This window comes from Theropithecus gelada, chromosome 17, assembly GCF_003255815.1.
Source record: "Theropithecus gelada isolate Dixy chromosome 17, Tgel_1.0, whole genome shotgun sequence".
NCBI classification, from domain to species: Eukaryota; Metazoa; Chordata; class Mammalia; order Primates; family Cercopithecidae; genus Theropithecus; species Theropithecus gelada.
This window is the reverse complement of record NC_037685.1, coordinates 80,057,806-80,072,981: the sequence shown is the minus strand read 5'-3', so window position 1 is coordinate 80,072,981 and position 15,176 is coordinate 80,057,806. Positions and strand designations below refer to the sequence as shown.

Here is a 15,176-nt window from a genome sequence, read left to right as displayed (position 1 = left end):
GAGTTACCGCAAGAACACAAAAATAATTAAAAGGCAGTTCCTATCCTAAGGAACCTAAAATCCTGTAGGAGTAAAAATACATATGCAGTTGTCCCTTGGTATGCATGGGGGACTGGTTCTAGGACTTTCCGTGGAAACCAAAATCTTCTAATGCTCAAGCCTCTGATATAAAATGGAGTAGTATTTGCTTATAACCTACAACATCCTCTGGTATACTTTAAATCATCTCTAGATTACTTATACCTAATATAATGTAAATGTTGTGTAAATAGTTATATTGTATTGTTTAAGAAATATGACAAGAAAGTCTATACATGTTCAGTATAGATGCAATTTTTTTTCAAATATTTTCAATCTGTGGTTGGTTGAATCCACAGATTTGGAACCTAAGGATATGAAGGGCTAACTGTTCATAATTATATTAGGTGATATGTATTATAACCAAGAAGTGGTTCAATACCACTTCCGGTATTGAAGTGATCTAGGCCCTCAAGGATCGGTAGAATTTTAGAAGGCAGAAATGGAGAAATGAATAACATTCCTTAGATAACTGCGTTAAGGAAACACCAAGTAAGCATGTGAGAAATGTTTGGCTACAAAAATGGACATAATTGGAAGTATTAAGAAAATGGTGCCAAGGCAAAACCAGGACAGAACCGTGTAAAGCCTTAAATGTCAAGAAATCTAAACTTCGTTGAGTGGACAAGCCGGCTATAGGCTCTTTAACCAAAGAATTGCTATAGGAAGATTATCTCTGTGGCTCTTGGTCTAAAGATATAGAACCTCAACTCGGATGATTATCTGATTTACAAATATTTACTGAGCCCCTACTATATGACAGGCTATATACTCAGCATTGAGGATATAAAGATGAGTAAGAGTCTTATATGATCTAGGCTTCTTACTTCTTACCTCATTCCCTACTATTCTTCCTTGATGAATCAGTCCAGTCATATTGACCTCCTTGCTGTTCCCAGGCATGCTGTCATCTTAGGCCACTTGCACTGGCCATTTCTGTCCAGAATCCTGTTTTCTCAGAGAGATGCATAGCTAACCCCCACCTGTCCTTCAAGACTTGGCTGAAATCTTACCTGCCCAATGAGGCCTATTCTGACCACTCTATTGTAAAATATAACCAGCTCGAACACATTATAGAATTTTTTTTTTTTTTTTTGAGACAGAGTCTCACTCTGTCTCCTAGGCTGGAGTGTAGTGGTGCAATCTCCGCTCACTGCAACCTCCACCTCCCAGGTTCAAGCAATTCTCCTGCTTTAGCCTCCCTAGTAGCTGGGATTGCAGGCACCCGCTACCATGCCCAGCTAATTTTTGTATATTTTGTAGAGACAGGGTTTCACCAGGCTGGTCTTGAACACCTGACCTCAGGTGATCCGCCCACCTTGGCCTCCCAAAGTACTGGGATTACAGGCGTGAGCCACCGTGCCCAGCAAACATTATAGAGTTTATCCACTTTTTATTTTCCTCTCCCCATAAGAATATAAACCACAGAGTGGCATGAGTCTTTGCCTCTTTCAGTCATGGACGTATTCCAAGCATCCAAGCGTGCCTGACATATATAAACACTCAATACATATTTGTGGAACACTGTTGAATATACGAACTGTAAGAATGCATAATCTCAGGAATTAGTTTCATAAGTTTATGAAAAGAGGAATATATATATCAATAATATGCCATGAAAGCCTAAAGGGAGAAGCACCTGCAAAGGCTCAGGGAAAACTGCTTTCAGAGCTCACGATGAAGTGAAATGAAAAGGGTAGGAGTTTGCCACAAACAATAAAACAAAAAGGTACTGTAAGATGAGAGAACAGCAGATAACCTACAAGTGCACTGAAAGAACTTGTCTTAATCATCTTTTTATCACTAGCTCCCAATACAGAGCTTAGTACGTGGTGCCACTCAATAAATCATGAACTGAACTATGCTAGAGAACAGTCTTCATGTAAGAGAAGATCTGAGAAGGTGCAACAGAGAAGTAGAAAAAAAAAAATCAGGGCAGCATGATGTCAAGGAAATCTGCAGTTAATCTTATCAGTGGTACCAAATTTTACCAGAGGTCAAAGACGACCAGGCTGGAAAGTAGGCCTTTGGATTTGGTACACAGCGGAGGGCAGTTTTAGTAGAGTAATATAGACAGAATGCAGACTATATCAAGGAGTCAGTGTGCTAAACCAAAGTAGAGATAGTTAGTAGAGACTATTCTGAAAAGCTTACAAGGTAATTGTAGTACATGATCTCATCTCATGAGGAAGGCACTGAGACTGAAGGAAGTTGATTTGCCCAAGACTATGCAGCCAGCAAAGGTTTGAAATAAGATATGGATTCTCCTTTTCTGACTCTAAATCTCATTCCATTCTCTCCTTCCCAGTGCGCTCCTTTTGCCGTCGTTCATGTGATTGCGTGCTTCATAGAGTGGGCAGAAAATCCACCCCAATATCCCACCACCAATATTCTGGCATCATCAGGGAGGAAGTAACAGAGGGTCTGAAGAAAACTTCAAGTGTAAATTCAATGCTAGGGAAAGAAACTGATTATTTCCCAAAATAGACTGAGGCAACGAGTGCAGACTATACGACACCTCAGTAGTGGAAGATACTGAACACCTGCAGATTTTACAGTTTAATTCAGTTTGCCTGTGTTCATAAATTACTATAAGGTCAGAGCTTTCCAGCCATTGTGCATAAAAGGTTACAGGTGTATGGAGATACTGATTCCCCTCATCCCTCAGGGTTGCAGAGCTAAACTCTTTTCTATTGAACACAACATGCCATACAATTATCATCAGTGTCTGAGATTCTTTGTATGAATAAAGTTGGAAGCATTGTCTTGGGTTACATCTGAGCAAATGACTAAATTTTAAAATGTCAATGTAGGCACCTTTACAACCTAAAATATTATTTTTATTTAGTCATATATTTAGGGAGATAAAATTCTAGAATGAATTTTCTTTTGTGACTTAATACCCAAAGACAAAGCCAAATGATGAGTGCTGCCAATAAAAATTTTTCTTCCTTTCCAAACGTACTAAGATACTTGAAATAGATTTATGATAGATACACAACACTTGGTGAGCCTCAGTAATTAAATGGTATTTTTTCATCAAAATCAAAAAGAACAATCACTATTATATAAACATGAAAAGAAAAATAGCATAAAAACATACCTGTGGGGCATATCCAGGAGGCACATAGATAGGAGGCACAGAACCATTTGGAGACATCATTGGAACCTGAGCAGGACCTGAATGGGTCACAGAAATGATGTATTAACCCATGATTGCTTATCGGGCTAAAGTTGAAAACAATTTGAATTACATTTTTCTAATACTTCATCTAAACACTCAAGCCAACAGTAACTACATTTTTATAAAATTTTATATACATTTTATAAAAAGAAATTCAGATGATTGACCTGTTATAAAAAAAATCTGTCTTGTAAAGTGCACAAATTACCTTTTACCTACATTTGTGTTTCTTAAAGTTGAAGGGGCAGGGGCAGGGGCGGGGGGGGGGCGGGTGAGAGGGCTTTTTAAAATAGATTAACAGGCTCTCCTACAGATTCTTAGTCAATGGGGTCTTGAATCATTATATTCACTTTACAATTATCCCAGGTGACTCTTATAATAGTGTAAGTTTAGAAACACTGACCTAGAGAAAAATCAAACTAAACTCTGCATATAAAAATCAATGAAAAATACAAAAGGCAAAATTTTCAAAAATAACAGGGACAAAATAAAAAAGCAAGGGGAAGAATAGTTACAAATTTGGAACCTGCTTTGCTAGGGTTAAAACACTGTAATGCGTGACTCATGTCTATGGCAGCTTAAGAACAAAGAAAAATGCCACACGTGTATTTACCCAAAGGAAAAAAAAATTTTTTTTGTTTCTCACACTAAAAAGTTCTAAAAAGGAAAATTCAGCTTCTCTCATTCTACACTTCCTTTCACTTTTACAGTGTTAGGTTTTCCAATTAACTTTTATAACTATTATCTCTAGTTTACCTTCTCTTTTAACGTTTCTGGGAACAAAAGAAGCATTTGGAGAAGGTGTGTTTTGTTCTTTCTAGGAACTAAAATCTTAGTTGCTTTATGTAACTTTTAAAAAAGTCTCTTACCCCCCTTCAGTTCCTTTCTTCCTGTAACTCTACACTGCAGTGTCCCCTCATGCCCACCGGTTTTTAATAACCTGAAATGAAACCTTTTCAAAGAAATTACTTATTTCTAAGGAAATAAGAACAAAGGTCTGATGAAGAATGTAAAGCAAAAAGGATCTCTTTTATATGCAGAATTATAATCTACCATTATATAATGGCTCTCAGCTATAAAAGAAATGAAGGACAAAAAGCTTAATTGTAGGGTAGAAAACAAATAACTTTGTTAATATTATACATACTTCAGAAAACCAGAATAAAGGGCATGGAGGTCACAGCAAATCCGGATTACAGCCATTCTGCCCTTTCTAGGGAAGGCAAGGGGTGAGGACAGAACCACAGAGTGGTGGTAAAATTAGGGCTAGGGAGATGAGAGAGCTAGGGAAGAGAAAAGAGAATACAAAAGAAAGGGGGTATGAGGGAAAATACTAAAAAGGAGTAAGGAAAGTGGGGAAAGTGGAGAAAAAAGGGGGAAGCAAGGAGAGGAGAAAGGCAAGAGGGGAGAGAAGAAGGGGAGAGCAAGAGTTAAGAGAAGAAAACGGAGGGATAAGAAAGGGGACAAGAGGCAATTAAGGAGAGAGTGAAGAGAAGACAACAAGGGAGGGAGAGGAGAAAACAGAAGGGTAAGGGGGAGGAGGAACGATGTGGAGAAATGTGAGAAAGCGGGAGGGGAGAGAAAAGACAGAAGAGGTGGGGAGGAGAAGAGAAGTAGGGATAAGACTGAAGTGGTTGAGAGAAAGTAAGAAGTGTTTGTGTAGAACACTAAATTACACATATAATATCTGGCTGAAAAGAACTTTTCAACAAGATAGTCTTCCCATCCAAAACAAGCCCACCACCAAATACATGAAGTTGTCCAGAATATTATCTTAATTATATATAACTAATACTAACTATGTGCCAGGCCTTTTGCATATTTTTTTCTCCTCATAATCATTCTATCAGGCAAATATCATCATCATCCCCATTTTCTAGATGTGGACACTGAGGCACAGAGAGGTTAAGCTCCCCAAGTGGTAGAAGTGGGATTCAAAACCAGGTAGTTTCATTTCTAAGGACATATCCTTACCACATTTTTAGTAAACATTAAACTACTATGCAGTATTGGCAACTGATAAAATTTGAGGCTTAAGAACTATGCTCTAAAGCCTCTAAGGAAAATTAAAGCCTTTGTTGTCTTTACATCCTTAAAAACATGAGAGAAAGAATAAAACTTTCTTTTTTTTTTTTGAGACGGAGTCTTGCTCTGTCACCCAGGCTGGAGTGCAGTGGCCGGATCTCAGCTCACTGCAAGCTCCGCCTCCCGGGTTCATGCCATTCTCCTGCCTCAGCCTCCCGAGTAGCTGGGACTACAGGCACCCGCCACCTCGCCCGGCTAGTTTTTTTGTAATTTTTAGTAGAGATGGGGTTTCACCGTGTTAGCCAGGATGGTCTCGATCTCCTGACCTCGTGATCCGCCCGTCTTGGCCTCCCAAAGTGCTGGGATTACAGGCTTGAGCCACCGCGCCCGGCCAAAACTTTCTTAAGTTTAAGTTTAAGCAAACATTACCTATTAATTTACTGGATAAAACCTGTGAGCTGCTTTATACCTCTAGGCAGAAAAGCTTCATATAAAACTCACCTTTTAGTTTCTATATTTCTAGACTCAAGAGAAATGAGGACTGTTTTAAACTAACGCTGGTTTACTTCCATTAGCTAATTTAAATAAAATTACAATAAACTAACTTCCTGAATCCTTACAGGTGGCTTAGATATTATTTATAGTATGTGAAATTCAGCGAGAACTTGACAGAATTCACTGAAAATCATATTTGTAATCTTAATAAACACCATTAGCATTTGCACTTTTACTGTGGGTCCTTTTATATGCTGTCAAATTTAATCCTTAGAGCGAGTCATTAGAACAGGTGTTTTTGTTTTGCCATCAGAGTAGTAAGTTATTGCTAATTACATTCAAAATAGTAAAATCACATAATTGCTTCAAGTTGCCCTCCTTTTACCAGAAACATGAATATATATGTAGTTACAATTCAAACCATTTTATACTTTGATAGCCGCTAAAATAGTTTATAATTTGGTAATACAAAATTCTACTTTGTTTTTTAATTACATCTAAGTGTGATGCTGAAAACAGAAATGTAACCTAAAATAAACCAGCAGTAAATATATTACTAGATGTAGCCCAGGAAAAAGACTGATTAACTTACTTCTTTACGAAGTAATCCTTTCACTCTAGCAAGTAATTTTTTTTTTTATCCTGAGGCAGAAATGGTACATGGTTAGATTTTTTTTTTTTTTTTTTTTAGATGGAGTTTCACTGTTGCCCGGCTGCAGTGCAGTGGCACTATCTCAGCTCAATGCAACCTCTTCCTCCTGGGTTCAAGTGATTCTTCTGCTTCAGCCTCCTGAGTAGCTGGGAGTACAGGTGTGGGCACCACCAAGCCCAGCTAATTTTTGTATTTTTAGTAGAGACGGGGTTTCCCCATGTAGGCCAGGCTGGTCCTGAACTCCTGGCCTGAGTGATCTGCCAGCCTCGGCCTCCCAAAATACTGGGATTACAGGCGTGAGCTACTGTGCCCAGCCAAAATTCCAAATATAAACGCGTCATTTAATAGGTTTTTTTTATTATTATTTATTTGAGACGGAGTCTCACTCTGTTGCCCAGGCTGGATGCAGTGGCATGATCTCAGCTCGGCTAATTTTTGTATTTTTAGTAGAGATGGGAGTTCCTCATGTTGGCCATGAGTAACTTGAACTCCTGACCTCAAGTGATCCACCTGCCTCGGGCTCCCAAAGTGCTAGGATTACAGGTGTGAGCCACCATGCCCAGCCAGATTATTTTTTAAAAAGACAATTTAACGGTATCACATTTAATGCCTAAAATATTGTTGTGAAGTAACATTCAACACTGAATGCAAACCCCTATTGTATAAACATAATAAATACAAGTATCGATGTTTAGAACTGCAGCATTTACAGCATCTCATGTCTGTTGTTATTCCTGTGTCTATAGTAGCAAAACCTTAAAGCCTTGCATATTTAATGATGTAAATGATTAGCTCCTTAGTTCCAACAATACTTCTTAATTTAGAAAGTAACAGAAGATTAACTATAAACTGACTTAAATTTGTATGCAGTGAGGGAGATTTTGTCCCAAGGAAGAAACTCAGATCGTATTGTCAAATGTATACTTGGCACAAGAGTAGCAATACCCGAACAACTGTGTATACACCTAGCAGCTCCTTTATAATCTATGTGATTTGAGCATGATTTACCCCAATCATGGAGCTATTAAGCATAAATTTCCTATTTCAAAAACCTGCAGAAGAGTCAACAATTCTAACCAATTGTCTTAAGAAATCTGAGAAGCTCCCCACCCCAGTTTCTTAAAAAGTGCCATCACTGACTTAAAGAAGATATTTCATCTGGTATAACTTAAATTCTTCCTTATTTTTCCTTGTTAATATTGATTCATATTTAAGAGTTTTTTTAAAAATAAAATTACAAATTTGTCCAGGAGTTTTAATTCTTAAAATGCAACGTGCTGCTGCTGTGCTACACATTCTCTATAAGCCAGCTTTCACAATGGCTTCCAAATAATCTGATGCCAATTTTCAGATTTCAGCTCTAGAAGAAAAACCTAGTAAAATAAAGATCCTAGAATGGAATACTCTGTGGAATATAAAATTACAAAATAACTCGACACAGTCTAACCTTTTTGTAATTACATGGCAATTTAAAATATTTTTATAGCGATTATATTTAGCATCTATTTTTAAAAACACACGGCATGACTTTAGATTAATACAATGCTTTCTGTCTTAAAATAAAAGCAGAATGTTCGAAAACAGCAAATCTTACCACTCATTTTGTTTTTACAGTAGCAGCAGAGAACAAGAAAATCCAACAAGGAAACAGCGTAGTACACGTTAACAGCTTTAATTGGAGAACGGTCTTTTTTTTTCTTTTGCAAGGCTGTAAGAGGAAAAGATCCTTTGACCGAGTCACATGATAGTCATCACGTGACCTGCAGTGACCCGGGAAAGGGGAAGGGGGAAAAAAAGCAAACGTTCCCGCTTGCAGGAACGTTTCTGATACAGGAAAAAAAAATGATTAAATGATTTCTACTGCTGCTGCCCTGAATTTGAACATCTTTCAGATTTCCTTATGAACCAATTCAAAAGCTTATCAAAGTGTACTTTTCAGAAATATATATTTGACGTAAATGATTCTCTTTGTGTTCACTTTACCTTCAATAACACTACAGGTGCTATCTTCTAATTTTTTACTCATGTAGCCTGCAGCTAATTTTCATTTATAAAATTTGAGATAATATTTATTAATTTAAAAGATTCAATCTGAAATGTCGTTGTATAACATAATTCTCGATAATCCTTAAGGAATATCCACAATACACAAATAATTGTGTATAGAATATAGGTTTGGTAGACATGTGTCTCAAAGGTGAGATTTATGTTTCAGGCTGTTATTTGCCTCTTAAGAGAATAAAGACTACCACTTTCATTGTTTTTTTTTTTTTCTTAATTTAAGATTTAAATTAAAGTGCAGGTGCTCAGTAGATGGCATTCTTACTCATATCCATGAATCTGAAAAGACAGCCTCAGGTGCAGGTTCAGAGTTCTCTATCCAAGAACAAGTAGAGACCAGAAAGGAGATCAAAGATGTCCAGTTACAACAGGAAAGAAGAATAAGAACTTTTGGAGATCTTTCATTACTTTATGGTGCTATGTAACTTCAGAGGAAATTTATTAACAGCTAACACAAATACACAGGTAATGATAATGACAGTGGTTTGTAACAAGTTGTACAGTGGAAAGAAAGTGAATTTTGGTATTAAAAGATATACTTTAATAACAACTTCAGTATTTATTAGCAAGGCAATTTACTGCTCTTCTCTGAGGTCTTAGCTTATTTCAGTGACAAGGTTAATCAACATCATAGCATTGTTGTGAGAATGAAATTAAATAAAGCACCAAGTATATTGGTTGATGATACTCAGTAAATAATAGTTATAGTATGTAAAAGTATAATCACCATGTTTTCAAAAATAACCATATAGTGCAGAGTATATACTAGGCATCATTTTGAGTGTTTTACTTGTGTTAACTCACTTAATCTTAACAAGTTAAGTGAGTATCATTTCCAGGTAAGAAAACTGAAGCAGAGTAACTTGCCAAGGGCACAAAGCGAGGAAAAGGCAGGATTATCTAATAATAAGGCTATACTTTTCAAAAACTGTAAATTACGTTCAGAGGCCCCATCTCACACAAAGGTGGAAAATAATTGGCAAAGGATACCCTAGAGAAATAGGTCCCAGTAAATACATGTAAGACACCCCAGAGGAGATAAGACAGTAAGGGTCTATTCTTACAAGTGGGGAAGGGTAATTGTTAACCTCAAAATTCCTATGAAAAGGCAGGGTTGCCCTGAAAAACGAGACCAAAGGGCAAGGAGTCTCCTGGTATCAAAAGAATGTACTCACAAATGTTAGACCCAGCCCCTCTGTAAATCCGACCATGTCTCTGATCTTCAGCCCCTAAACAAAAAGCAAGCCTCTGCAGACCACCTTCTTATTTTTGCTCACATTTTCACACAGCTGTATTTCCATTTCTTGACTGATTATTTAACTTATCATCTCCTTTCAATCGTTTCCATTATGCTCACTAGAAAGTTTTTTTTTTTTTCCATTATAAATAAATTCCCTTATATCCTCAATCTTTTTACGGAACACTTGTTCCTGTGTTGCCTTGAAATGAAGCCTGGATGTCCTGGAACACTTTCCCCAGCATGCCCCAGGAGCAGAGACTTCCTATCCTCTCCTGAAGCAGTGCTGGTAGTCTGCAGATACTCCAAGGCTACTTTCCTTCACCACTGTTGTTCCTGTTTCATGCTAAAGTTCCTTCTTCCTTGAGATCACGGCATATGTGCATACAATCCTCTACCCCTTCTCAATGCTTTAAGGCTGAGTCCTCATTTATTGACAACTTTGGTGCTGTGTTCAATTTTGTTCTCCATCCCAACTCTTGTCCATTAGCATGACTTTAATGTCCAAAATCTAGGCTTAAAGTTCCTTGAACTCGTGTCTTTCATTGTATTTTTAGTAACCCATGTTCAAAGATACAACCTGGAACTTATTTCTTAGAACTCGATTATCTCATCTTTGAAATCTCAAACTTTCATGTGGCCATGATATCTTTCTTTCATCTCTCGAGTTCTCTTTCTTCTACATTTGTTCTTCATAATGATCTCCCTTTTCTCCTGATCCAACACTGCTTTCATAGCCTGATTTCCTTTCCCATCCATGTCTTCCTTTGACTTCCCTATCTCCTGAAAATCTCAAGTTCAGTCAGTCTTCTCTTATACCTGAGTTGTAGAAATCAAGCGGTACTCAACTGGCATGTTTATAAAATTTAGTATCTTCAGTCTTAACTCAGCTGTCAGCACTGCTCAGGAATCCTTTCATGAACCTTTCCCTGGTCAATCACTTATCCTGTTTTCTAGGGTGATTATCAGAAATTCTCATTACGCTTTAAGAGCCCTCCCCAACCTGACTTCAACCATATCTTGAAATTGAACTCTTCACGTTATTTGACATGAAACTGAACTCCTGATGTTATGAAACTGAACTCAATGTTACATACAAACTTTTCTCATTCCTTTCCTCTATTTGCAGAAGCAGCATTGTTCCTTCACTAAATCAAAGGTATCTTTCCTCTTTTACTCTTGATCTGATCCTCCACTTGGACTTGGCTTCACTGGTCATTTCTGTCCTGTCAGGTATTTTTGCCTTTACCTTTGTTCAGTCTCTGAACCACTGCATCTGTGCCCAGAAACATGGTAAACTTTCACATATAAACCACGCATACCATCCATCTCTGACTGACACATTTTTTCTGCCCCGTCATACCATCCAGCGACCACTCTTTTCTCAGCCAAACTTCTCAAAAGTAACAGTAGCTCCATTTTCTAACATAACTCTATATAACTCTATTTAACTCGATTTTCTATCATAACTCTATATAACTCTATTTAACTGGATTTTCTAACATAACTCTATATAACATTAACTGTATAACATGACTCTATTTTCTGACCTTACATTCACTTTCACATTTTAAATAAAATTTTGATTATGCAATATTTGATACACACAAAAGAAAATAGTGTAACTCATTAAAGTGACTATTTCAAATCCACCATGCAAGCCAAGAAACAGATCACACCAATACTGTTGCACCCATGTGCTCCTTCACCATCTAATCCATCACTTTGTGCCACTCATGTCTCCATTATTCTGAATTTTGAGTTTATTCTTACCTTTCTTTTAAAAATAATTTCCTACAAAAAAAAATCACATATATCCCTAAACAATACTGTTTTGCTTGCTTGAGTTTTATAAAAATTTTACAGTGTATAGTTTCCAGTAACTTGCCTTGTGCAATATTATGATTTCTAGGACTCATCTATGTAGTTTCATATAGCTGCAGTTTCCTCATTTTCATTTATGTTTTTGTGTAAATAACTATAATTTGTTTATTCTGTCATTAGCTTTTGGGCTCTTTTCCGTTTCTTTTTTTTTTTTTTTTTTTTGCTTTCATTCACTTAACAACAAACACATATAGATTATCTACAATGTGTCAGATACTGTTCTGGGCACTAGAGGAAGAAAATAGTAACATGGTAAATAACTAAATCATATTCAAGTAAATCACAAAGTATATTTCAAAGTGATAAATGCTATAAAATAAAAAAGAGAGGCTGGGTGTGCTGCTTCGTGCCTGTAATGCTGGCACTTTGGGAGGCTGAGGTGGATCACTTGAGCCCAGGAGTTCAAGACTAGACTTGGCAACATAGTGAGACCCTGTCTCCACAAAAAATCTCAAAAACTGAGTTGGGTGTGGTGGCGCATGCCTGTGGTCCCAGTTATTCAGGAGGCTCAGGTGGGAATCTCGCTTGAGCCTAGGAAGCTGAGATAACAGCGAACTGTGATCCTGCCACTGCACTCCAGCCTGGACAACAGAGTGAGACCCCATCTCAAAAGAAACAAATTGAAAACAGAGTAGGGTAAAAAGGATTTTAAGTACTAAGACAGGCTGATGGTGAGGGGGGAGATTGAAGATTGCAATTTAAAATACAGAGATCAGTTTAGGTTTCAATGAGAAGGTCACATTTGAACCAAGACTTGAAAGAAGTGTGGGAGTGAGCCATATGGATATCTGAGGGAAGAACATTCTACACAGAGGGAGTAAAGGCCCTAAGGGGGAACATGACTGGCATGTTTAAGACTTAACAAGGACCACTGTAACCAGAGCATCATGAGTGAAGAGGGAGAAAAGGAGTGAGGTTAGAGTGATTAAAAGGGAAATGAGTTACACTCTTGTTAGGCCTCATAGGTCACTGTATGCTTTTACTTTGAGTAAATTAAGAGCCATTGCTGAATTTTAAAACATGATCTAAATTATATTAAAAAAAATTCAAATGACTTATACACATTGCGGGTAAGAATATGCTACAACCATTTTGCAAAACTGGCAATATCTGCCAAAGTTGAACATATGCATACTCTAACATCTAGTAATTCTACTTTTAAGTATATGGGCAGTGGAAATGCTTACATATGACACCAACCAAACGATGTAATTTAGAACATTCATAGCAGTACTAATTTTAATAGCACAAAAGTGGATGAAGCATATTTGGGGCTGATTAGGTGTTCAGATTTGGACATGTTACATTAGAAACGTCTGTTATCATCCAAATGCAGATTTCAACTAGCAGGCAGTTCATTTTACTATTCTGGAGTTCAAGGAAATACCTACCTAGTCTAGAGATACAAATTCCAGAGTCTTTGGTAGATAGGCTTTAAATCAATGAGACTGGATGACATCAACAAAGGAATTAAAGTAGATAGAGAAGACAATCTAATGCTTTAGATAGGAGCATGAACACTGCTGCTATCTATATGTCTCTCAGCCCACATGTGCAAATGTTTCTTTAAGGTATGTACCTAAGAGAGGAAATGCTGTGTCTTAGGGTTTTGTGAATGTTAATTTTTATAGGATAGTGCCACATACTTTTCCCGAGTATATTAATTTTTATTCCTACCAGCCAGGCATGTGTAAGAGGTTCTACTGAACCTCTCCATTACCTGGTATTTAGATTTTAAAATTTTTGCTCTCACTTTGATCTTATTTTGTATTACCCAGTTCATGTTTTCCACGTATTCTTCTACTGGGTAGTCTTTTTTTTTTTTTTTTTTTTTTGAGACGGAGTCTCACTCTGTCGCCCAGGCTGGACTGGGTAGTCTTTTTTAAAACATAGATTGGGAAGAGTTTTTGTGTATTCAGAATACTAATTCTCTATGGTTACATTGGTTGCAAATATCTTCTTCCTAGTTTATGACTTATTTTTCATATATTTTATGATGTACCGAAGTTCTTAATTGTAACTGAGTCAAATTTACTAATCATTTGATAGTCAGCATTTTGTGTGTTTGTATCCTAAAAAAACTTTCTCTACTCTGTAGTCATGAAGATACTCTCTCTTTATTATTATTTTTAAGTTTATCCTTTCACATAAGTCTTTAAGTCTTCAAGCATTAATTTTGGGGTGAGGTATGAGGAAAGGATCTGATTCCATTTTAATCCAAATGGATAACCAACTGTCCAGCATTGTTTCTTGCTCCCTATTCCCTAGGACATGTCTCTTACTTTCTGTGGGCATGACAACACAATTAAGATTATCTTATAGAAGATCGTTTTTTAATAAGAGGATGGTACCCAGAGCAGAGCATCCATTCTACCAAATGACTTGAAATGGAAGTCTCCAAAATGACATTTTTTTTTCTTTTGAGATGGAGTCTCGCTCTGTCGCCTGGGCTGGAGTGCAGTGGCGCAATCTCGGCTCATTGCAAGCTCCGCCTCCCGGTTCATGCCATTCTCCTGCCTCAGCCTCCCGAGTAGCTGGGACTACAGGTGCCCACCACCATGCCTGGCTAATTTTTTGTATTTTTAGTGGAGATGGGGTTTCACCATGTTAGCCATGATGGTCTGGATCTCCTGACCTCGTGATCCGCCCGCCTCAGCCTCCCAAAGTACTGGGATTACAGGCATAAGCCACGGTGCCTGGCCCCAAAAATCACATTTCAACTCACCATAATCAGGCTTTTATCCAGCCCACTCTACTGAGACTGCACTGGCAAAAGTCACTGAGATCAAACTCTTACTTACCAAATCCAATTAATCTTGCTGACAACTCTCTTAAATATTCTCCCTTAACATACGAAATACTAGTTTCTCCTAGTTTCCTTTCTACCTCCTGATCATACTTTTTCAATTTCTTTAATGGCTTCTTGTCTTCTGCTCTTCCTTAAGTGTTTGTTTTCCTGGGAGTTTTGCTCTTGGTCCACTTCTCTTAATCTACATGATCTCTCAAGATGATCTTATTTACTACTCTCATGAAAAATTATCATTCTGTATCTCATCCAGACTTTTTTCTGGAGCTCTATATCTATAATACTTAATTTACATAAAACTCAAAACCAGTTATTTTTTCCATCAATAGTCACTCCGCCTCTGTGTTACCCATGATAAGTTAGTCTCAAGACAGAAATGTGAGAATAATCCTAGACTCTATTTTCCCCCTCATCTCAACTTCCACGTCATCTATTTGGGAGTTCTGACAGTTTTATCTCCTAAATATCTCTCAAATCCATGTTCTCTTCTACTCCATTGCTATTGCCTTAGCAGCACTAGGCTCTTTCTAGAACTATTCCAGTATTCTCCTAATGGGTCTCCTTGCCCCCAGTCCCTAGCAATCAATACATCTCTCACACTAATGCTAAACTGATCTTAAAAAAAAAACAAATTTCATTGTATCCCCCTCTGCTTATAACCCAGAGACAATTCTTTATTGTGATGAGATGAAGGCCAAATTCTTTACTGTAGCCTACTATGCTTCCACATGAACTGGGTGAGGCCACTCAAGCT

At 37.4% G+C, this 15,176-nt stretch overlaps 1 protein-coding gene across 3 annotated transcripts in view; it reads right to left on the bottom strand.

Annotated features, from left to right (window-relative positions):
- FNDC3A (fibronectin type III domain containing 3A) overlaps positions 1–15,176 on the bottom strand; it is a 219,985-nt gene that overhangs the window by 85,475 nt on the left and 119,334 nt on the right. For 2 of the 3 annotated variants that reach the window (XM_025364166.1, XM_025364167.1), the window contains exon 4: positions 3,182–3,258. In XM_025364166.1, the coding sequence (XP_025219951.1) occupies positions 3,182–3,258 (77 nt within the window). Of the gene's footprint in view, positions 1–3,181; positions 3,259–8,028; positions 8,139–15,176 lie in introns of those variants that run through there. The other variant, XM_025364168.1, reaches the window with a different exon arrangement.